The 25,051-nt window shown below is 35.4% G+C and overlaps 1 protein-coding gene across 1 annotated transcript in view; it reads left to right on the top strand.

Moving 5' to 3' along the window:
• LOC117911658 overlaps nucleotides 1-25,051 on the top strand; it is a 36,380-nt gene that overhangs the window by 1,133 nt on the left and 10,196 nt on the right. Inside the window, exons 6-13 of the mRNA XM_034826063.1 lie at nucleotides 106-287; nucleotides 427-581; nucleotides 4,430-4,538; nucleotides 4,625-4,675; nucleotides 4,838-4,967; nucleotides 5,045-5,214; nucleotides 5,300-5,585; nucleotides 5,701-5,882. Coding sequence (XP_034681954.1) covers nucleotides 106-287; nucleotides 427-581; nucleotides 4,430-4,538; nucleotides 4,625-4,675; nucleotides 4,838-4,967; nucleotides 5,045-5,214; nucleotides 5,300-5,585; nucleotides 5,701-5,882 — 1,265 coding nt within the window. The remainder of the gene's footprint in view (nucleotides 1-105; nucleotides 288-426; nucleotides 582-4,429; nucleotides 4,539-4,624; nucleotides 4,676-4,837; nucleotides 4,968-5,044; nucleotides 5,215-5,299; nucleotides 5,586-5,700; nucleotides 5,883-25,051) is intronic.

Here is a 25,051-nt window from a genome sequence, read left to right as displayed (position 1 = left end):
ATGTGTTAATGCATTTCCTTTATTTCTCTTCTTTCTTGATTCCAGAGAAGTGGATTAAAGTCTAAATGTGAACTGTTTGTTTATTTCTTGCTCATGTAAATGAAGCAGGAAGTTGGTTCTCTACCCCAAAGGAAATAATAAGGCAAAGAACAAAAGCCTGTCCCTCTTTCTAGAGCTGACTAATCGTGAAACACTTCATCAAAGGAAATTGTATACTGCATTCGAGTTGTTGATAAAGGATCAATGCACTGATGAAAATATTAAGCCATCGCATGATAAATCAAATGGTACATTGCATATTTTACTTTTCCATGTATTATGTTTAGATTTCTTTTGTCAAACAAATATTAATCCTTTCTTCTTCTGAAGATTGATTTGTTAACTAAGAGCGCTTAACCGTCTTTTTATTTGTCTGTCTATTTGCAGCTAAGGTTTGGTTCTGTGACACAATCGAAAATTGGGGTTTTCCTAATATGGTATCTCTGAGTGATCTCAATGACAAATCCAAAGACTTCTTATTAAATGATAGTTTGATAGTCGAAGCCAAGATTTCGCTCATGATGCATTCGAAGAATATCTCATGATGCATTCAAAGATCTCAAATTGCAAAAGTATGATGTCCTTATTCTAAAATACATTACGTTTATACCAAGGTATCTATTGCATTATAGAGAAGTGGAGAGATATTACCCTGCTTTAACTCATGGCATGGTTTGCCTTGTTTGGTTTAAGTTGAAATTATATTTCACTTCTATTTTGCCAGTTTCAATCTGTTAAAGTAAATCTTTGATTCTGAGCAAGGGACAATTCAATTTGGCTCTAGGACACACTATGTATAAGGATGGCAATGGGGGAAGGGTTGGGGGGTTTCGAGTACCTGTCCCTAATGAATGAGATGAATTTGAAGTTTAAATAAACGGATTAGGGGTGGGTTTGAGATTTTTTTTAAAACTTAACACGGATTCAAGCATTATCTTGTCTCGTCTCACCCCGCCCCATCTTGATTATATATAAAATTAATTTAATTTAATTTATATTTTCCTATAATATTAATAATAATAAATATTTTCAATAAAATAAATTATAAAAATTATAATATTTAAATTATTTATAAAATATATTTATTTTAATGTAATTTAAATTTAATTTTTTTTTTTCAAAAAAACATTAAACATGGCATAGCGAGATGGGTACGGGAATTTCCTATACCCACCCCATCTATTTAAATTTTTAAATGGATAGGGATGAGAATTATTTTAAATAAACAGGGCAGAGTTGGGACGAGGGTGACCCGCCTAAACCCATCCTATTCTCATCCCTAAATATGTATCTGTCAATTTCACACTTAATTACTCTTAATTTTTATATGGAAAAAATCTTCAATGAATTAGATTTATTATGAAAGGAAAAATCCCAGTGACTAAGCGCTACTTCAATAATGATCATTCATTCACTTTGGAAAGAAAAACTTTGAATCATTTTAGCAATGACATGTATTAGAGTTTCTGAATAGTTTATAAATATCAACTAAAATCATTGTAAATGCTCACCATATCTGAAAAAGCTATGTTTTTATTGAGGATATAGAATCAAAAGCTCTATTAATTTACACATTAGAGCATAACTAGGTTTTATCAATCATGTGTACATTTATAAATAAGATAGTTTATTATACAATATTACAGGTGATGAAAACATGAGTCCTTATATCCATACCCCCCTGAATCCCCCATTCTACACATGGCTATTCACCATGCATACTTCTCAATGCAAAGAATTAAAATTTTGAATTAGGTGAATTTGAAGCTTGTGGCCACAAATGGTGGGTTTGCTAAGAATATGGTTTTCTTAACTCCTGCTTCAAAGCATTTGCTCATCCAGTATCATTACATTCGCAGGAGAATAACGGAATTAAGAAAATCAATGAGAATGATTACTTAACCATGTTTGTGTTTAATCACATCCCCGATAAGTACTTAACCACGTTTAATGTTACCCACTCAAGTCGAACTCTTTAACTTTTAAGTAATCTTGCATCAACAGTTGGTTGAATGCAAGCAAATGAAATAAACAAATCTAAAAAATATTACCAAACTTAACTGCTAGCTGAAGACATAACTCCCTTCGGCATGCATTAAGTAAGAAGTGAGTCACAACAGAGAATACAATATGAAAAATGGGCTGAGTAAGCTAAGACGAGAAAGAGGTGTTGTGTCAATGCATTTCCTTCATTTCTCGTCTTTCTTGATTGCAGTGAAGTGGATTAAAGTCTAAATGTGAACTGTTTGTTTATTTCTTGCTCTACCTAAATGATTCAGGAAGTTGACTCTCTACCCAGAAGGTAATGGTAAGGCAAAGAACAAAAGCCTGTCCCTCTTTCTAGAGCTGACTAATCGTGAAACACTTCATCAAAGGAAATTGTATACTGCATTCGAGTTGTTGATAAAGGATCAATGCACTGATGAAAATATTAAGCCATCGCATGTTAAATCAAATGGTACATTGCATATTTTACTTTTCCATGTATTATGTTTAGATTTCTTTTGTCAAACAAATATTAATCCTTTCTTCTTCTGAAGATTGATTTGTTAACTAAGAGCGCTTAACCGTCTTTTTATTTGTCTGTCTATTTGCAGCTAAGGTTTGGTTCTGTGACACAATCGAAAATTGGGGTTTTCATAATATGGTATCTCTGAGTGATCTCAATGACAAATCCAAATACTTCTTATTAAGCAATCCCCCTTCGAAACATGTCCTCACCTGCAGAGAATATCAGCTGCCCTCAACAAACCACCAGAATATCCTCTTTTTGCCACGTGTTCTCATCTGAACCCCGAAGAACATCTTCTCCATAGCTCTTAACAGCCCCAGCTGGCCTTAAATAAAAATATAATATATATATATATATATATAAAAGCCTTCTTACCCGACCCAAAATGAGGGTTCTTAATTTTTTGAAATATGAATAAATAATTAAACCACAAACAATATAAATTCTCCTAGAGTAGATATCCTTAATTTTTTTAAAAACTATACACGATATTAATGCTTACGAATTTTCAGGAATTACTAAGGGAAAACAAATGCTAAAGTTACGTAAATCATAAATTTATTTCAATAATTTTTTAACCCTTCTAGTGGCAGCCCATGTACTGGTTTCATGGCTTTTTGACTCCCCCTTTTAACTTTTTCTTTCTTTTATCCTTTGTTTTCTGTGTAGCGCAGTGGTATTGTCAACAATATCGGCAAGTAGGGCCTCCATCATTTCGGTTCAAAGTCATTGCATTTTCTCAAATACCTTAAAGAAGGGGCTGGGCTATCAAAGTTTTTCTTTTTTATTCTTTTAATTAAATTTCAAAATGAGAAATTATATACACAATCCTTGGAAAAATAATTGTTCATATGATAAAATAAATAAATAATTTAATATATTTAATTATAAAAATTTTAATTTTTATAAAAATGAAACTAATTTTATTGAGAAAATAAATATAAGTTTGTATAAATAATTTTTTTGAACCCTTCTGGTGGCAGGCCATGTGCATGTATGCCACTTTTTCTACTCCTTTTTCCTTCTTTTACTTTGTGGGTCTACCACCTTCTCCAATAATTCATTCTAGCATTGGAATCCAAAGTTGCTTTTGGCCAAACCAGAACTGAGCCAGCTTCGCTCCCAAGAAATTATTGCATTTTCTTAATACAAAGAACAACGATTCACCTTTTAATCATAAGGCCAAACAATCTCTAAATAACTTAAAATAGACTTTATGAAATCAAATAACATTTCTTTTGCTTTATCCATGGACATATTATTATCCATTCATGATAAGCTAATTTTTTCTATTTTTTTAAAAAAAGTTAAAATATAATAAGGATAATCCTTTGAAGTTTTGAAAAAGAATAAAGATATTCTTTAAGGAAATAACGACCATAAGTAATCATTTAAGTAAAAAACTACTGTAAGTTCGGGGAAAAAAATATATATTATATTAAAAGGTAAAAAGTACAAAAACAAACATATGGAACTTAATTTTAATGAGCATGTTTCAAAGAAAAATTAGAAATGTGGAAAAAGTAAGAGGGAAATAAAATTTCATTTAAATTTTAAAAAATAAAAATACTTATGCCAATAAGGAAATATGAGAAATTGAGATTGTAAGAATAAAAAATAAAAATTTAAGAGAGACAAAAAAAAATTGTTTATGTGGTCAAGCTCCATAACATTGGTAGATGATGTTTCCTATTTTTTTCACTTTCTCTAGCTATTAACAAAAGAAGTTAAAAGACTCAGTGGGACTACAAAATAAAAAATTATTACTTTTTTTTTTTATTGAAATAATAAAATGAATCATCACGATTTAAGTCATTGAGGGTCCACCCACAATCCTGCAGCCAAACACACAAGAATAAAACCTTTAGTCTCCTTTAGTCAACCCCTTCTGCAGTTTTCTTCCCATCTAAGTCTACTTTACCAACTCATTTCATACAATCTTTTGGGGATCAGAGGTTTCCAGCCATGGCGGATGAAAAACCACCAGGTCAGTGTAGCTCTCCTTCCTCCTCTCAACATCTTGATACGTTTATACGGACAAGTTCTCAAACTTAATCTCCACTGTTGAACTAGTCGTGGCAGAGAAGACCTTGCATCCTACCTCTATCTTTAACAGTACCACTTGTATGCTCTATCTTCCTTCTTTTTGACTTGTTTGCCTTCAAGCTTGATGATATTCAAGCCTTATTATTACACTTGAAGATCACTTTTGGTCAGCCATTACTTTACTATCCACAAGTACATACTAATACTATGCTTTCATGCTTTTAAATATTTAATTTGCAGCAATATCAAGAACATTAAGATCTATCAAACCAGCCCATTACTTATTCAGGGTAGAATCTGTGTCAGTGCTTCTGAACACAGATATTGAAAAATATGAATCAGGTTCATTTAAAGTGGGTGGCTACAGATGGTGGGTTTATTTTGAATCCTAATTTACCTTCTTTTTTTTCTGCTTTTGGTCGTAATTGAAGTACTTTATATTTGCAGGAGATTGTGCCTCTACCCAAATGGGAATAAAAAAAGTGGTGGGAAAGATCACATCTCCCTCTATTTAGAAATATCAGATGCTCAAAAGCTTCCTGTTGGGTGGGAGGTTACTGTCAACTTCAAATTGTTTGTGTTTAATCATATACATGAGAAGTACTTAACTGTCCAAGGTAGTCTTTTTCTTGTCTAATACACCTCTTTTACGGTTCTATGGTCAAGATAGCATACACTAATAGAATGCACTCATCTACTTAGATGCTGATGGGAAGGTAAGGGACTTCAATGTGATGAAGTCTCGATGTGGGTTTGCTCAGTTTCTTTCACTGGATGTTCTCAAGGATCCTTGTAATGGATACTTGATGGATGATTCTTGCATTTTCGGAGCAGAGGTTTTTGTTATTAAATACAGTGGCAAAGGGGAGTGTCTTTCAATGATAAAGGATCCCGATGATGGTACTTTCACTTGGGTGATTGAGAATTTCTCCACACTGAATGAGGAAGTCCTATACTCTGAAACATTCACTATTAAAGAAATCAAATGGCATGTGTTAATGCATTTCCCTCATTTATCTTCTCTCCTGATTGCAGTGAAGTGGATTAAATTCTAAATGTGAGTTGTTTGTTTGTTTATTTCTTGCTCTACCTAAATGATTCAGGAAGTTGAGTCTCTACCCAAAAGGTAATGGTAAAGCAAAGAACAAAAGCCTGTGCCTCTTTCTAGAGCTGGCTGATTGTGAAACACTTCATCATCAAAGGAAATTGTATACGGAATTCGAGTTGTTGATAAAGGATCAATGCAATGATGAAAATGTTGAACCATCGCATGTTAAATCAAATGGTACATTACATATTTTATTTTCTTAAACAAATGCTATTGTTTTCCATGTATTATGTTTAGATATTTCTTTTGTCAAACAAATATTAATCCTTTTCCTTCTTTTTATTTGTCTGTCTATTTGCAGCTAAGGTTTGGTTCTGTGACTCAAACAAAGAATGGGGTTTTGCTGATATGGTCTCTCTGAGTGATCTCAATGACAAATCCAAAGATTTCCTATTAAATGATAGTTTGATAGTCGAAGCCAAGATTTTGCTCATGATGCATTCGAAGAATATCTAATGATGGATTCAAAGATCTAAAATTGCAAAAGTATGATGTCCTTATTCTAAATTACATTGTGTTTATACCAAGGTATGTATTACAGTAAGTTATAGAGAAGCGAAGAGATATTCCCCTGCTTTAACTCATGTCATGGTTTGGCTTGTTTGGTTTAAGTTGAAATTATATTTCACTTCTAGTTTGCTAGTTTCAATCTGTTAAAGTAAATCTTTGATTCTGAGCAGGGACAATTCAGTTCAGCTCTAGGACACAGTATGTATCTTTCAATTCCCCACTCAGCAATGAGGTGTACTAGTGTTTCTGAAGAGCGTAATGTGGTTCTATCAACCATGTCTACAGTTACGAATAAGAGAGTTTATTATACTATATTACAAATGATAAAAACATGAGTCCTTATATCGATCTATACCCGATCCTGAACCCCCCATTCTACACATAGCTATTCACCATGCATACTTTTCAATACAAAGAATGAAAATTTTGAATCTGGTGAATTTGAAGCTTGTGGCCACAAATGGTTGGTTTGCTAAGAATATGGTTTTCTTAACTCCTGCTTCAAAGCATTTGCTCATCCAGTATTGTTACATTCGCAAGAGAATATCGGAATCAAGAAAATCAATGAGAATGATTACTTAACCATGTTTGCGTTTAATCACATCCCCGATAAGTACTAAACCAAATTTAACTGCTAGTTGAAGACATAACTCCCTTCAGCATGCATTAAGTAAGAAGTGAGTCGCAACAGAGAATACAATATGAAAGATGGGTTGAGTAAGCTAAGACGGGAAAGAGGTGTTGTGTTTGGCTTGCCGAAAATACTTGTGAAAAAAAATGCTAAAAGAAATTATTTTTGTATATTGAGAACATGAAAAAATGGTAAAAGAAAAAAAATATATACTACGAAAAAAAGGTGTGGAAGAATTATTGTGCATGCAAAATTTTTCCTGTCTTTGGTTTTTTTTCCCCTCAAATTTTCTGACACTAAACAATAACCTAAAAAATGACAACAAAAGTGAAAAGCTAATTTGTTGTGCATGCAACCCTAATTAATAATGGGGACTGTTCCATTTAACGAAGTGGACTGTTGGAATTTGTTAGAGCAACAATCAGATATAGTTTGTTTTATTTGTATCATCCTTTAATCATGTAAGTAGTTAGCTGATTTTATGCTATTTCAAACTCTATAATTCAGCTATATAAAGTTGCTCTTGTATTCACTATCAACATAGCAATATAATACAAACATTCATTCTCATATTATCTTTACGTGGTATCAGAGCCCTCATTCTAATTTTCTGATCAATCATGACTTCTTCTCAAATGATCCCTTCAAATTCAATCTCTTCTTCTGCTCATCATACCTTCTCTGTCAGCTTACTCCAAGAAATTATCTTGCTTGGAAAACTCAATTTAATCCTCTTCTTAATTACCAAAATCTGACTGGGTTTGTTGATGGTTCAACTGTTGCTCCATTGAAAACAATTAAAGATTTTTCTACTCCTCCTGCTGAGATTCCAAATCCAGAATATGAAACATGGTATAAAAAGGATCAGATGCTTCATTCCTGGATCCTTTCTTCTCTTTCAGAAGAGATATTTCCTTATGTTATTGGGTTATCTTCATCTTATGAAGTATGGCAGGCTCTCTCTCAAGCCTTTGGTTCAGTTTCTCAAAAACAACAGCTGCAATTGCACATTGAACTCCAAGAATTGAAGAAAAACGATCTCTCTGTCTCAGCATATTTGCAACGTGCTAAAGCTCTAGCTGATGAGCTAAATGCGGCAGGTCATCCTCTTGCCCCAGCAGAATTTAATGCAATAATTTATCACAATATTGGCAGTGACTATCATGCCATTATCACTACCTTAAATCTTCGTTCTGAACCATGGGAACCTAGGGGACAATAGCCCATGATGAAGGTACAAAACTTTGATTGGAATGTTGTATCAAATGAACCAACTGATATGATACAATGGATATGGTTACTTAGCCACAACCAAACAAAACTTTACCCAGCATTAAAACACCCACACACCTGCAACAAAACAACCACAACCGTTGGTCTCTTCACTGTACCCTTTAAACTACCTCTCCCTTTGATTACTACTCAAAAAGTGTTATTTGATAGCTTGTAATAAACTCTTTTAAACACTTTTGAGTAGTAGTTATCACATTTTAACCCAATTAACATATTAAGGACCCTTGCAATCAATTCTAATCAAATTGTGTTAAGTTTTGGTGTTTTGATAGCTTTTTTATCACCAAAGCAATACATGATTGAGGAGAGTTCTTTGGAATCCATGGCAAAGCAATGGAAAGCTCAGAAACATGAAGAATCGAAGCTTTGAAGTCCTTTGACATAAGCAAATCCGGAATGCAAGGAGCAAAAGATGTCCGGACAGGGCGTCCGGACAGGATGGCGGCGGAACATGGTCTGTGGCAGGCTGTTCGAATGACGTAGCAAGGCTTGCTCACTTTAGTCAATGATCCGGACAACATATCCGGATAAGATATGCTATCGTCCGGGTGTGATGTTCATGAGTGTCGTGTGCTTCTCCCTGAGGGAGTTCGGATAAGGGAGCGCACCACATGTCCTCTTGGGGAATCTGGATGAAGTTGATCCGGATAGCCTTGCGCGCTCCGTGTCATTCGGGAGAGGGGTCCCTACACCTTGCACGCAGACGGTCCCCCTTGCGACATAGCTCCTTCCACCCAGGGGAATCCGGATGGAGTTGATCCGGATAGCCTTGCGGCACGGGATATCTCACATCCGGATGGGAGAGGAGGACGTTTCAACTTCTCCGATCAGACATATCCGGATCCTCTGATAGCGCTTACCCGGAGAGTTTTTCTCTCAGTATACAGTGTCATGGTGTTCTCCTGAAGCTTCCTGATATTTCCGACCGACATCTTGAGATATTTTGCTCTAGATATTTGTTGTGTAAATCCCCAAAGTCTCCTTGTAACCCACCTATCATAGGATTCCTTAGTCTTTAAGTAAGAACAAAGGGTGAATAACCTCATATATATAGTTTGTAATTTTCTTTACAAGGATTATTATGTAATCGGCGGAAGAAAGAAATATATTTTACAGAGCACTTGCTCTGTTTTTCCTTCATATAATTGTTTTCTCGATAGTTTTCTTACTAGCAAAACAAGCTTCGAGGAAGTTTCCTCAGAGAATGAGTGGCTAGACTTTTAGTTCCTTGGAGTTAAGGTTGCCGGGAAAGGTCCCAAGTGCAAGATTAGTAGCTTTGTGGTTTCAATCATTAATGAAGAGAAAGTGTGATCCTTTAATGATTTGTATGTTTTTAGTTAACTTAAAACACTTTCAATTCACTTGAGCCAACACTTGGTAAAGCAAGTGATCTCCGTCCATGGAGATGCACTAGTTTACCTCTTGCGAGCTTTTGGGAAGTGACTTGAAGGTAGCATTTTCTAGAATTGCCAACACTTGGTAAGCTTTTGGACTCCAAGGAGACATCCATTAGTTATCTCTTGCGAGCTTGAGAAGGGAAATCCAAAGTTAAAGATCACCTTGAATGGCAAATGTTAGGTGAGAGGCACGAGTCATTGCAAGTTGCATCAATGAGAGGGAATTAGAGCTGGAATCCATTTAAAGGATACATCTGTACAACACCAGTTAGAGAATTGACTATATGTTAATTCTCTAATGCAAGAAAACGAACCAAATGACCGGAGCTCTGTTTTTGTATAAGGAACCTCCTCTGTGAACCTAAACCTCCAAGGAATGTTTTTCTTCATAAGTAATTTCCATTACTTTCTTTTTAGTTAGCTTTAAACAAAACCTCATTTAACCAAAGTTTGTGTTTTATTTCTTAAGCTAACCTTGAAATGAAAAAGCACCAATTTAACTCTGAATTGGTATCGGTTGTGAGTTGAAAACCCTTCTCAGTGAACGATCCTAGAGCCACTATGCTATATTAGCTAAAGCTATCCTAATGCATGATGATATAGGTTATAAATTTTGTTGATCACTTCCTTAATCAGAGAACACCAGCTGGACATGAATCAGCTGAGCGAATCAAATGGTGCCATTGCCGGGGAAGGTGCCAACTTCATAGTGATATTATTTCAGGGTACTTGTGGTTTTCATCACAAGTTTGGTGAATTTTCCTTCATTTTTCTAACTCTTTTAGTTGTTTCTTTTACTCGTTTATATTTTAGCATAGCTTTTAATTTAGTTTTAGTTAATCGAACTCTTTTTGGTAGTTTTGTTTTTGTTTTCCTCTGTTTTTGTTTTTTTTTTCTTTGTTACAGTTGATACTAGTTGTGTATGCCAAAGTGGATACAAGATTGTGGAGGAAGGCTTGTTAAACTTGAAACACCTCATAACAAGGAGTTGGAAGTAATCTTGAACATCATGGAAACTACACCCGTGGATCAGCATAGTCATCATGATCATCAGGACAATCCCAATGAATTCAGATCAATGAGGGACCGTATGCATCCACCTCGTATGAGTGCACCATCATGTATAGTGCCCCCTATAGAGCAGCTAGTGATCAGACCCAATATTGTGCCACTTCTGCCAACTTTCCATGGAATGGAAAGTGAGAATCCTTATGCCCATATCAAGGAATTTGAAGATGTTTGTAATACATTCCGAGAGGGAGGAGCTTCTATCGACCTGATGAGGCTTAAATTATTTCCTTTTACTTTAAAGGATAAGGCCAAGATTTGGCTTAATTCTTTAAGGCCAAGGAGTATCCACACTCAGACTAATTTACAAGCTGAATTCCTCAAGAAGTTTTTTCCTACTCACAGAACAAATAGTTTGAAAAGGCAAATTTCTAACTTCTCAGCTAAAGAGAATGAGAAATTCTATGAGTGTTGGGAAAGATATATGGAAGTCATTAATGCTTGCCCTCACCATGGCTTTGATACATGGTTGTTGGTGAGTTATTTCTATGATGGGATGTCTTCCTCAATGAAGCAACTCCTCGAAACAATGTGTGGAGGGGATTTCATGAGTAAGAATCCTGAGGAAGCTATGGATTTCTTGAGTTATGTAACTGAAGTCTCAAGGGGATGGGATGAACTGCACAGAGGAGAAGTGGGAAAGATGAAGTCTCAACCAAATGCTCTTCATGCTAAGGCTGAGATGTACACCTTGAATGAAGATGTTGATATGAAAGCAAAATTTGCAGCTATGACAAGAAGAGTGGAGGAGCTAGAACTGAAAAAGATGCATGAAGTGCAAGCTATTGCTGAAACACCAGTGCAAGTAAAGCCATGTTCGATTTGTCAATCTTATGAACACTTGGTGGAGGAGTGCCCTACAATTCCAGTAGCTAGAGAAATGTTTGGAGAACAAGCAAATGTCATTGGACAATTCAAGCCCAATAGCAATGCTTCGTATGGCAATACTTACAACTCAAGTTGGAGGAATCATCCAAATTTTTCATGGAAGCCAAGAGCACCTCAGTACCAACAGTCGGCTCAACCACCTCAACCACCTCAACCATCTCAACCATCCCAACAAGCTTCAAGTCTTGAACAAGCAATAGTGAATCTCAGCAAGGTTGTGGGAGATTTTGTTGGAGAACAAAAATCCATCAATTCTCAACTCAGTCAAAGAATTGACAGTGTAGAGAATACTTTGAATAAAAGGAAGAATGGGATACAAAATGACTTATCTCAGAAGATAGATAATCTCCAATACTCAATCTCAAGGCTCACTAATTTGAACACAGTGCAAGAGAAGGGTAGATTTCCTTCTCAACCTCACCAAAACCCCAAGGGTACCCACGAAGTGGAAACTCATGAGGGAGAAGCTTCACAGGTGAGAGATGTTAAAGCCTTGATCACTCTAAGGAGTGGTAAAAAGGTTGAGTCACCAACACCCAAACTATATGTTGAAGAGAAGGAAGAAGAAGAGACAAAGAAGAGGGAGAAAATGAAAGGAAAGAAGAAAGATATCAGTGAAGGGAAGAAGGACCGTGATTCAACAGTGAATGCAAATCCGGAGAAAGAGCTTATTAAGGAAGAATTGATGAAGAAACGCACATCTCCACCTTTTCCTCAAGCTTTGCATGGTAAAAAGGGGATAAAAAATGCATCAGAAATCCTTGAAGTATTGAGGCAAGTGAAGGTCAACATTCCATTGTTGGACATGATTAAGTAAGTTCCATCATATGCAAAGTTCCTAAAGGACCGTGTACTATCAAAAGAGGGTTGAATGTGAATAAGAAAGCCTTCTTGACTGAACAAGTGAGTGTCATCATACAATGCAAATCTCCTTTGAAGTACAAAGATCCGGGATGTCCTACCATTTCAGTCATGATTGGAGGAAAGGTAGTGGAAAAAGCTTTGTTAGATTTGGGAGCAAGTATTAATTTGCTACCATACTCTGTTTATAAGCAATTGGGACTTGGTGAATTAAAGCCAACATCAATCACCCTGTCTTTAGTTGATAGGTCAGTGAAAATTCCAAGGGGGATAATTGAAGATGTATTAGTTCAAGTTGATAATTTCTACTATCCAGTAGATTTTTTTGTTCTTGATACTGATCCTTTAGTTAAGGAAGCTAATTATGTTCCTATCATCCTTGGAAGGTCATTTCTTGCTACTTCAAATGCAATCATAAATTGTAGGAATGGACTTATGCAACTCACTTTTGGCAACATGACACTTGAGCTTAATATCTTTCATATGTCAAAGAAGCTAATTACTCCGGAAGAAGAAGAAGGTCCAGAAGAGGTATGCAGTATTGACACTCTAGTGGAGGAGCATTGTGATCAGAATATACAAGACGAGTTGAATGAAAGTCTTGAGGATCTTGAAGAAGGGTTATCTGAACCGCTGATGTCCTTGCTACTCTACCAAGGTTGGAGGAGGAAAGAAGAGATCCTACCTTTATTCAATAAAGAGGAGGGACAAGATAATGTAACAGAAGAATTCCTGAAGCTCAATTTGAAACCTCTGCCCATGGAGTTAAAATATACATACCTGGAAGAAAATAACCAATGTCCTGCTGTTATATCTTCATCTCTTACCGGTCATCAGGAGATTTCTCTACTTAAAGTTCTTAAGAGGTGCAAGAAAGCAACAGGATGGCAAATATCTGACTTGAAAGGAATCAGTCCTTTGGTTTGTACACATCATATATATATGGAGGAAGAAGTTAAACCAATTTGTCAACCTCAAAGAAGATTGAATCCTCATTTACAAGAAGTGGTGAGAACTGAGGTACTGAAGCTACTCCAAGCGGGTATTATTTATCCCATATCTGATAGTCCTTGGGTGAGTCCTACTCAAGTGGTACCAAAGAAGTCAGGGATTACTGTGGTTCAGAATGAAAAAGGAGAAGAAATTGCTACATGCCTCACTTCAGGTTGGAGGGTGTGTATTGATTATAGGAAATTGAATGTTGTTACAAGGAAATATCATTTTCCACTCCCGTTTATTGATCAGGTGCTGCAGAGAGTCTCTGGCCATCCTTTCTATTGTTTCTTGGACAGGTACTTAGGGTATTTCCAAATTGAAATTGATGTTGAAGATCAGGAGAATACCACTTTCACATGTCCGTTTGGAACATACGCCTACAGAAGAATGCCTTTTGGTTTATGCAATGCACCTGCAACATTCCAAAGATGTATGCTTAGTATCTTCAGTGATATGGTGGAGCGAATTATGGAGGTTTTCATGGATGATATCACCATATATGGAGGTACATTTGAAGAATGCTTAGTAAATTTAGAAGCGGTTCTTAAAAGATGCATTGAAAAAGACTTGGTGCTCAACTGGGAGAAATGTCATTTTATGGTACGTCAAGGAATTGTCATTGGCCATATCATCTCCGAGAAAGACATTGAAGTTGATAAAGCAAAGGTGGAACTTATTGCCAAATTGCCATCCCCAACCACTGTAAAAGGAGTAAGGCAATTTCTTGGCCATGCAGGGTTCTACAGGAGGTTTATACAAGATTTCTCTATGCAGTCAAGGCCTCTTTGTGAACTTTTAGCTAAGGATGCTAAGTTTGTCTGGGATGAGAGATGTCAAAAGAGTTTTGATCAATTGAAGCAATTTTTGACAACCGCTCCAATAGTAAGGGCTCCTAACTGGCAATTACCCTTTGAAGTAATGTGTGATGCCAGTGACTTTGCTATAGGAGCTGTACTTGGCCAAAGAGAATATGGGAAGCCCTATGTGATCTACTATGCAAACAAAACATTGAACGAGGCTCAAAGAAACTACACAACTACAGAGAAAGAATTGTTAGCTGTGGTGTTTGCTTTAAACAAGTTTCGTGCTTATTTGGTAGGGTCTTTCATCATTGTTTTCACTGACCATTCAGCCTTGAAGTATTTATTAACAAAGCAAGATGCAAAAGCAAGGTTGATTAAATGGATTCTTTTGTTACAAGAGTTTGATCTCCAAATCAGAGACAAGAAAGGGGTGGAGAATGTGGTAGCTGACCACCTTTCAAGGTTGGCTATAGCACATAATTCCCATGTATTACCTATTAATGATGACTTTCCTGAGGAATCACTTATGTTGCTAGAGAAAGCTCCTTGGTATGCTCATATTGCTAACTATTTGGTTACTGGTGAAGTTCCAAGTGAGTGGAAAACGCAAGACAGGAAGCACTTCTTTACAAAGATTCATGCTTATTATTGGGAAGAGCTCTTCCTTTTCAAGTATTGTGTAGATCAAATCATAAGGAAGTGTGTCCCTGAAGAAGAGCAACAAGGGATCCTCAGCCACTGCCATGAGAATGCCTGTGGAGGCCACTTTGCCTCTCAGAAAACAGCCATGAAGGTCTTGCAATCAGGGTTTACTTGGCCATTGCTTTTCAAAGATTCCCACATCATGTGTAGGAGTTGTGATAGATGCCAAAGACTCGGGAAGCTTACAAAAAGAAACCAAATGCCCATGAACCCCATCCTTATAGTTGATCTTTTTTATGTTTGGGGTATTGACTTCATGGGACCTTTCCTAATGTCTTTTGGTAACTCCTATATATTGGTGGGGTGGACTATGTTTCCAAATGGGTGGAGGCAATCCCCTGTAAACATAATGATCACATGGTGGTTCTCAAATTTCTTAAGGAGAACATCTTCTTAAGATTTGGGGTGCCCAAGGCCATAATCAGTGATGGAGGTACTCATTTTTGCAACAAACCTTTTGAAACCCTATTAGCCAAGTATGGAGTGAAGCATAAGGTAGCTACACCTTATCATCCTCAAACTTCCAGGCAAGTGGAGCTAGCAAACAAGGAAATAAAAAATATACTGATGAAAGTGGTGATTACAAGCAGAAAAGATTGGTCTATTAAGCTGCATGATTCATTATGGGCATATAGAACAACTTATAAGACTATTCTTGGCATGTCTCCCTATTGTCTCGTCTATGGCAAAGCATGCCACCTCCCCATGGAAGTAGAATATAAGGCTTGGTAGGCAATCAAGAGGTTGAACATGGACTTGATCAGAGCTGGGGCAAAGAGGTGCTTAGACCGTAATGAGATGGAGAAATTAAGAAATGATGCTTAAATCAATTCCAAAGTTGCAAAACAGAGGATGAAGAAGTGGCATGATCAACTAATCTCCAACAAAGAATTGCGGAAAGGACAAAGAGTCCTACTCTATGACTCAAGGCTCCATATCTTTCCAAGGAAGCTCAAGTCAAGGTGGATAGGTCCTTTCATTATTCACCAAGTACATCTCAATGGCGTGGTGGAATTACTAAATTCCAATGGCATAGACACCTTTAGAGTCAATGGTCATCGCCTCAAGCCATTCATTAAGTCATTCAAGCCAGAAAAGGAGGAAATCAACCTCCTTGAACCACAAAAAGCCTGATCAGAGAAGGGTTAGATGGACTTGGTTTCACCAAAGTCCATAATTTTGTTAAATATGTTAATTTTTAAGTTTTGTAAATTATTTGATTGTAATTTTGGCCTTAAATTATGTTAATTGTAACTAACTTTTTGAATGATTAAAATCAGGAGGACTTGCAAGAAAATCGAAAGAAGCTGCTCCCAGCTCCTCAAAGCCATCACAGGCCCCTCCTTTTGTTGATCAGCCTATGCCTCATCAGGAGCCTCTTACAGGAGAGGCAGCTGAGCCATCACTTCCATAGCATCACTCCACGTCACTCAGGAGGTACCACTTCCTCCCTATTTTTCAATCGCTTTTATTACATTGAGGACAATGTTCAGCTTGGTTGGGGGGAGAGTTGAGGAAGGAAGTTTTTGTTATTAATGCTAAGTTATTTTGGTAATTTAGTTGCTTTTTACTTAATTTTAAATTTTTTTTAAAAGTTTTTATTCTACTCTCCATGGTTATTAAGGAAAAATTCTCAAAAATGAAATGAGAGAAATTGAATTTTTGTCTTTTTACTTGACTTAGAGTTTGTATTATGCTTACTAAAGTTGATGAATTGTTGAAACTTCTATTGAATTCAACCTTAGTTCTTCCACTTTAAGCTATTCACACACTGTGCACAATAGGTTCCGATTATAAGATGAAAAACTATTTCCCTCTTAACTTAGGAAAATTTTAGGCTTGGTACCTTTGACCTCAATTAATAGTGTTGGGACACCTTATAAAAGGCCAATGAGCCTTTGAAAAAAAAAAGAATAAAGAAAAAAAGAAAAAATGTTTGCTTGCCTTGAAACTCGAGCAAGGTCTGAGGGGTATATGGTGAAAATCTTTAAAACCTGGTGCCCTAAGCCTTCATTGGTTGGGATTCACCGACCTCAATGCTCGTTACAAGGGTGAATAGGTGGAGTTTAACATACTGTAGGTGCTTGGGTATTAAAATTTATTCTCAAAAGTCCGGGGTAAAATCCGAGGAGTTAATGGTTGAAAGATCCTTAAAGCTTGATGCCCTAAACCTTAATTGGTTGGGAGTCATCGATGGACCCCCATTACATGGACAATTTAGAAAAGAATACCTTTAAGCCTTGTACTCCTACAATGAAAAAAAAAATTGTGAACAAAGAGGTGAGTTCTTAACCTATTGGAGGTTGATTAGTTTTTTAAGCTGTGAAAAAGAACTAGGTTGGGGGGAGAGGTTAGTTCAACATACTATATTCGGAAACTAATAAATAACACTTAGATTTTTATGGAAGAGTAAGGTTTGACCCTTTGGGAGTGGAAACTCTTTTAATACTTAAATTTGCATAATGCCTTCACTTTAAAAATTGTGATTAGACAAGTTATTTGATAACTCTTGTTAAAGTTTGAGTTTTATTTCTTTAATGTTCCATGTGAGAGTTAGATCATCATGCCACTTGAAAATTGTTTTTTGATCAGCATGATGTTGTAAATTATAGTACTATTTATTTTTATTTTTCTCTCCTTCATTGCTAAGGGACTAGCAATATGTCGGTTGGAGGGAGTGATTACTATTCAAAAAGTGTTATTTGATAGCTTGTAATAAACTCTTTTAAACACTTTTGAGTAGTAGTTATCACCTTTTAACCCAATTAACATATTAAGGACCCTTGCAATCAATTCTAATCAAATTGTGTTAAGTTTTGGTGTTTTGATAGCTTTTTGATCACCAAAGCAATACGTGATTGAGGAGAGTTCTTTGGAATCCATGGCAAAGCAATGGAAAGCTCAGAAACATGAAGAACCGAAGCTTTGAAGTCCTTTGTCATAAGCAAATCCAGAATGCAAGGAGCAAAAGATGTCCGGACAGGGCGTCCGGACAGGATGGCGGCGGAACATGGTTTGTGGCAGGCTGTTCGAATGACGTAGCAAGGCTTGCTCACTTTAGTTAATGATCCGGACAACATATCCAGATAAGATATGCTATTGTCCGAGTGTGATGTTCATGAGTGCCGTGTGCTTCTCCCTGAGGGAGTTCGGATAGGGGAGCGCGCCACATGTCCTCTTGGGGAATCCGGATGAAGTTGATCCGGATAGCCTTGCGCGCTCCGTGTCATCCGGGAGAGGGGTCCCTACACCTTGCACGCAGACGGTCCCCCTTGCGACATAGCTCCTTCCACCCGGGGGAATCCGGATGGAGTTGATCTGGATAGCCTTGCGGCGCGAGATATCTCACATCCGGATAGGAGAGGAGGACGCTTCAACTTCTCCTGTCAGACATATCCGGATCCTTTGATAGCGCTTACCCGGAGAGTTTTTCTCTCAGTATACAGTGCCGCGGTGTTCTCCTAAAGCTTCCTGATATTTCCGACCGACATCTTGAGATATTTTGCTTTAGATATTTGTTGTGTAAATCCCCAAAGTCTCCTTGTAACCCACCTATCATAGGATTCCTTAGTCTTTAAGTAAGAACAAATGGTGAATAACCTCATATATATAGTTTGTAATTTTCTTTACAAGGATTATTATGTAATCGGCGGAAGAAAGAAATATATTTTACAAAGCACTTGCTCTGTTTTTCCTTCATATAATTATTTTCTCGATAGTTTTCTTACTAGCAAAACAAGCTCCGAGGAAGTTTCCTCAGAGAATGAGTGGCTAGACTTTTAGTTCCTTTGAGTTAAGGTTGCCGAGAAAGGTTCCAAGTGCAAGAATTAGTAGCTTTGTGGTTTCAGTCATTAATGAAGAGAAAGTGTGATCCTTTAATGATTTGTATGTTTTTAGTTAACTTAAAACACTTTCAATTCACTTGAGCCAACACTTGGTAAAGCAAGTGATCTTCGTCCATGGAGATGCACTAGTTTACCTCTTGCGAGCTTTTGGGAAGTGACTTGAAGGTGGCATTTTCTAGAATTGCCAACACTTGGTAAGCTTTTGGACTCCAAGGAGACATCCATTAGTTATCTCTTGCGAGCTTGGGAAGGGAAGTCCAAAGTTGAAGATCACCTTGAATGGCAAATGCTAGGTGAGAGGCACGAGCCATTGCGAGTTGCATCAGTGAGAGGGAATTAGAGTTGGAATCCATTTAAAGGATACATCTGTACAACACAGGTTAGAGAATTGACTATATGTTAATTCTCTAATGCAAGAAAACGAACCAAATGACCGAAGCTCTGTTTTTGCATAAGGAACCTCCCCTGTGAACCTAAACCTCCAAGGAATGTTTTTCTTCATAAGTAATTTCCATTACTTTCTTTTTAGTTAGCTTTAAACAAAACCTCATTTAACCAAAGTTTGTGTTTTATTTCTTAAGCTAACCTTGAAATGAAAAAGCACCAATTTAACTCTGAATTGGTATCGGTTATGAGTTGAAAACCCTTCTCAGTGAACGATCCTAGAGCCACTATGCTATATTAGCTAAAGCTATCCTAATGCATGGTGATATAGGTTATAAATTTTGTTGATCACTTCCTTAATCAGAGAACACCAGCTAGACATGAATCAGCTGAGACACCAATTGGGAATGAATCACCCTTCATTAACAAATCTTTATCTTTTACAATCTTTCGGATCAGAGAGGTTTCTAGCCATGGAGGAGGAATTACCTGGTCAGTTTTGTTTCTTCATCCTCTCAACGTCTTCACACACGTACACATTTACATGTGTGTGTATATATATTCTCAAAGCTAATATACAGTACAATTACTAATGGCAGAGAAGATCTTGAAATCAATCCTTATTACATTTCAACATTAGTTTTTACAAGCCATTACTTTACCATGCAGTAGTACACACTAATACGATGTTTACATGCTTGGAATATTTTGCAGAAGTTTCAAGAACATTAAGATCGATCCAACCAGCCCATTACTTATTCAGGGTAGAGTCTGTTTCTGTGCTTCTAAACACAAGCATTAAAAAACATGATTCAGGGGATTTTGAAGCGGGTGGCTACAAATGGTGGGTTTCTTTTGAATCCTCTTTTCCACTTTTCTTATTACTGTTTTTGCTCAAAATTAAAATACTTCTACATTTGCAGGAGATTGTGTCTTTACCAAATGGGAATGAAAAAAGTGCCGGGGAAGGTCACATCTCCCTCTACTTAGAAATATCAGAAATCGAAAAACTTCCTGTTGGGTGGGAGGTTACTGTCAACTTCAAATTGTTTGTGTATAATCATATACATGAAAAGTACTTGACTGTCCAAGGTAGAGTTTTTCTTAGCTAATACACCTCTTTTACAGTTCTATGGTCAAGATAGCATGTACTAATAGAATGCACTCATCCACTTAGATGCTGATGGGAAGGTAAGGCACTTCAATGTGATGAAGACTCGATGTGGTTTCACTCAGTTTCTTTCACTGGATGTTCTCAAGGATCCTTGTAATGATACTTAATGGATGATTCTTGCATTTTCGGAGCAGAAGTTTTTGTTATCAAATATAGTGGCAAAGGGGAGTGTCTTTCCATGATAAAGGATCATGTTGATGGTACTTTCACTTGGGTGATTGAGAATTTCTCCACACTGAAAGAGGAAGTCCTTCACTCTGAAATATTCAATGTTAAAGAATATAAATGGCATGTGCTATGTACTTCCCTTATTTCTCCTTCTTGATTACAGTACAGCAAATTTGAGCTGTTTGTTTGTTTCTTGCTCTACCTAAATGATTCAGGAAGTTGAGTCTCTACCCAGAAGGTATTGGTAAGGCAAAGAACAAAAGCCTATCCCTCTTTCTAGGGCTGGCTGAAGCACTTCATCATCCAACAAAATTTTATGCTGAATTCGAGTTGTTGATAAAGAATCAATGCGGTGGTAGTATTATTGTTAAACTAGTATTATTGTTTTCATTGTCTTGATTTTGTTACACAAAATATTAATCCTTAATTTCCTTCTTCTGAAGTTTGATTTGTTTAACTAAAAAGCAAGACTGTCTTTTTATTTCTCTATTTGCAGCTAAGATTTGGTTCTGTGACTCGATAAAAATTTGTGGATTTCTAGATATGGTCTCTCTGAGTGATCTCAATCACAACAAACTGAACGGCTACATATTAAAGGATACTTTGATAGTTGAAGTGAAGATTACACTCATGACGCATTTGAAGAATATCTAATGAGACATTTAAAGAAATCTCTAATTAAAAAAGTATGATGTCCTTATTCTAAATTACATTATGTTTAGGCCAAAGTATGTATCGCATTATAGAGAAGCTGAGAGTAACTCATGGCATGTTTTGCCTTGTTTGGTTCACCTTCTATTTTGCCAGTTTCAATCTGTTAAAGTAATTTGATTCTTAACAAAGGCGAGCATTTACTATGTGTTTATTCGTACTCACCGCTGACCGCATTTTTAGTCTCAATTTATATTCTTGCTGAAGTTATCTGGAAAAGGTGAAAAGCCTTTTTAAGGATACATCACTACACTACTTGTTACGTTTTGAAATAGAAATATACCTTAACATGATGCATGAATGTTCTAACTCCTGTTATGTTGAGAATAATATGAACACAGATTGAATAATATGAATCTGGTGAATTGGAAGCTTGTTATGTTGAGAATCATGGTTTTCTAACTCCTGCTTCAAAACAAGTTTGTTCATCCAATATTGTTACATTTACAGGAGCTTCTGCCTCTACTACCCAAATGGAAACAAGAAATGCGATGGGAAGGGTCGCACATCTGTCTCTAGTTGTCAATAGTGAATAGGGATTCTTTCCCTGGGCTGGAGGGCGAATGCCAACTTGAAGTTGATCGTGTTTAATCATATCCATGATAATTACTTAATCATCCAAGGTGGCTTTTAACTTATAGAACTTTAATTCATCTTAGTCTATTACTACACTAATATTTATCAATAAATCTCAGCTTTTTAGATGCCAATGGCAAAGTAAGGCACTTACATGCCCCTACTAATCAATGGCATTTTTCAAAACTGCTCTTGCTGGGTACATCAACAATGGTACCTTGTTGATGACTCATGCATGTTTGGAGCGGAAGTTTTTGTTTCTGAATCCACCGAGTGTTTGAACATGGTAATGGAATCTGTTAATTTTATGTACCTTTCTGTGGGTAATGAGTGAATTCTCAACTATACAAGAGGAGCTTATCCAGTCTTGTTCATTTACTTTTGGAAACTTCAATTGGTATATTTTATATCTTCTTAATTTAGCTAATATTCTATCCAATTTATTAGACTTGATTCTAGATCTAATCAATTAACTTTTGCTTTCCATGTTAATTCAATCATGAAGTTAATGCTCTATCACAAAGGTTCTTTCAGCAAAGAACAAAAGCATATCCCTCTAAAACCATTTCTCCTCATAAAAATTGTATGCAGAATGCAAACTGTGAGTACTTTCCCAAACCAACAGTAACCATTGTGGATATGAAAGTGAACTGCACAACTGTGATCAGAAAGGAAAAAAATAAACCCCAACCCCCTCCCCACTGCACCCGTCCCCCAAATTGATTGGGGATCACCCAAATTGGAGGTAAGGTTTTCTAATGCCTTTAATCTAGATGCTGGAATGTTAAAACTGCTATTTTTCACTTCCATTGCATAGGATATAGAGGCCTAGGGTAGTTATCATGTAGCTATTTGATTCAGGGAATGGGAACAGAGAAATGCAAGTTCCGAGAACCCATTGCACCCATGAGCTATTGATTTTTTAGAGCTTCATGGGCCAAGATTTGGTCTACGTTTTTGGATAGAAATCAGGATACAATATGGGCTTTAAACGGTAAAAAGTTGGTCAAAATTTTTTATTTTTTCCAAGGGTCGAAAAATTCTAGATTTGAAGTCTTCCTGTAGACGATTTTAAGAGATTTTTTTCTTGAATTTATCCATTGCAAATTGGTGTAATAAGTGTCAACTACTAGTTGGGCTCCTATTTGGAAAGTTTTGATCTACAAATGATTGCTAATTTAAGGCAAATTGGAAACCTATGGCCATGGGATCACCAATTATCTTGCTTCCTTATATTTTGTATATGGGATCACCAATCATCTTGCTTCCTTTTATTTTGCATATGACATCACCAATTATCTTGATTTTGTATCTCTTGCTACTTGTGTGCATGCGCATGTGTGGTCCTGCACAAACACTTCGATGCATGATAATTGAAACAAGTATATCCTTGATTGAAATAGAGTTATCATGGGTAATTTCATACTCATATTCCAATTAAGAATATCTATTAAATTGGAATATTGTAAGATAAGGAAATTTTAAAAAGAGAGTTTCTTGAATTCTTTAAAAGCCAAGTTTCCTTATCAAGCATTCTTGAAGTGTTTTATGATTATTTTTTCTAAGAAATGCCTTCTGCTTTTAAGAATTCAATTTTCTTTTGGATTTTCAAATTTTTAAAAGGGATTTTCTTTATTACACTAGGTCTCTAATTTAGGTAAATAGATATTGCCTTAAAATTAATCAAATTTTTCCTAGTTGATAAATTTATTAACAAGGATGGCTACTTTCAAAAGCTCTTAAATTTTAAAAGATTAAATGAGAGAAGGCCTTGGCAAGCCCATAGCCTTCATTTTCAAGTCCATTTTTATTTTGTTTTTTCACAAGACTAAAAATAGATTGAAAATGGAAATAGACTTTTATTTTGATTGAACTATACATGTTAATAATTGAAGTGGCTGATTCTTAAGATGAAATTCTTTATTTAGTAACAATGATGTCAAGGGTAATAGTTAGACAATTAACTTAGATATGCAAGTGAATTGCTTAAAGTGGTTTCACTTTCATAGTTAGGGATAAAATAAGAAAGTACATTAATCTTGTCTTATAAACTTTCTAATCTAAAACAATGAGATTAATTTGAGAGAGTTTCTATCTAGTAATAAAAATCATGACCTTACCTAAGTAAGTCTAATTCTTATAATACTAGGACACCTCACAAACATATAATGCAATAAATTTGACTCATTATTTTATCCTATTTGATAAATATATTTTGCTGCATGTGTATTTACCATTGTATCATGTGATGTTTAATCACAAGAAATTAAAGTAATAAATGAATATGATGTCTGAGATTACATGTATTCTATGATAAAAGACAAAACTTATAATAAATAAATAAATAAATAAATAAATAAATTGTTTTCTTATTTTTTACCTAAACATCTATATATATATATATATATATATATTGAAATTTTAACTTTCCTTTTCTTTCAATTACATAAGTACCATATTTTTCAAAATATTTCTTTACTTAAAAAATTTTAACTTTCCTTATATTTCAATTCACATAACTCCTACATTTTATCTTCGAATTAAAAAAAGAAGAAGTTAATATTCACTTACTAAAGATACATTTTTCATAATTAATGAAAAATTTTGTCATAAAAAATATGTATTTGTGTAATGAAATTGTATTATTTTTGTCACAAAAAAGAACTCTTTTACTAACAAAATGGTAGTAGCTAGTGACAAATTTTATTGTTTTCTATGATGATTTTTTTTTTTTTTTTTTTTTTGCAACATTAAATGTGATTATTCAATAATAATTCCAATTTTCTCTTCAATGTTTAAATTTTCATGATGAAAGAGAAGAATCGTAAATCATGATTTTTAGTGATAGACTTTTGTCTATAGATCTTGTGATAAAACTTTTTCATCACAGAACACTCATAATGATGAACTATTATTTATTTACAACAAACGCTTTTGTGGTAAAAGTGGATAATTGTTATACTGAATGTTTGCATACACATAAGAATTAATCATTCTATGAAGTTTATTTTGAGATCTTTAATTTTTTTTTTCAACTTTTAACTATTTTATTAATATAACTATGAAAAATAATCTTAATTTGAGATAGGTGTAGAGATAAGGGTAATATTAAATTTAATTAAAAGTTTAGTATATCTCTTTGCATATCAAATGCTTCATATAAGATATGACAAAACAAAATGATTATAAAGTGAAGGGTCATGAGTTTGAATCACAGGAGTTACAAGTCAATACCTTAATTATTAAAAGGATAAAATGTCTTCCTTATATACTTAAGATGGGCATCATGACTTTAGAAATGGAATCAAGCTCAAAAATATTACAAAAGGATGAAAAATA

This window comes from Vitis riparia, chromosome 3 (genome assembly GCF_004353265.1).
Source record: "Vitis riparia cultivar Riparia Gloire de Montpellier isolate 1030 chromosome 3, EGFV_Vit.rip_1.0, whole genome shotgun sequence".
NCBI lineage: Eukaryota > Viridiplantae > Streptophyta > Magnoliopsida > Vitales > Vitaceae > Vitis > Vitis riparia.
This window is presented reverse-complemented; position numbering and strand designations above follow the sequence as displayed.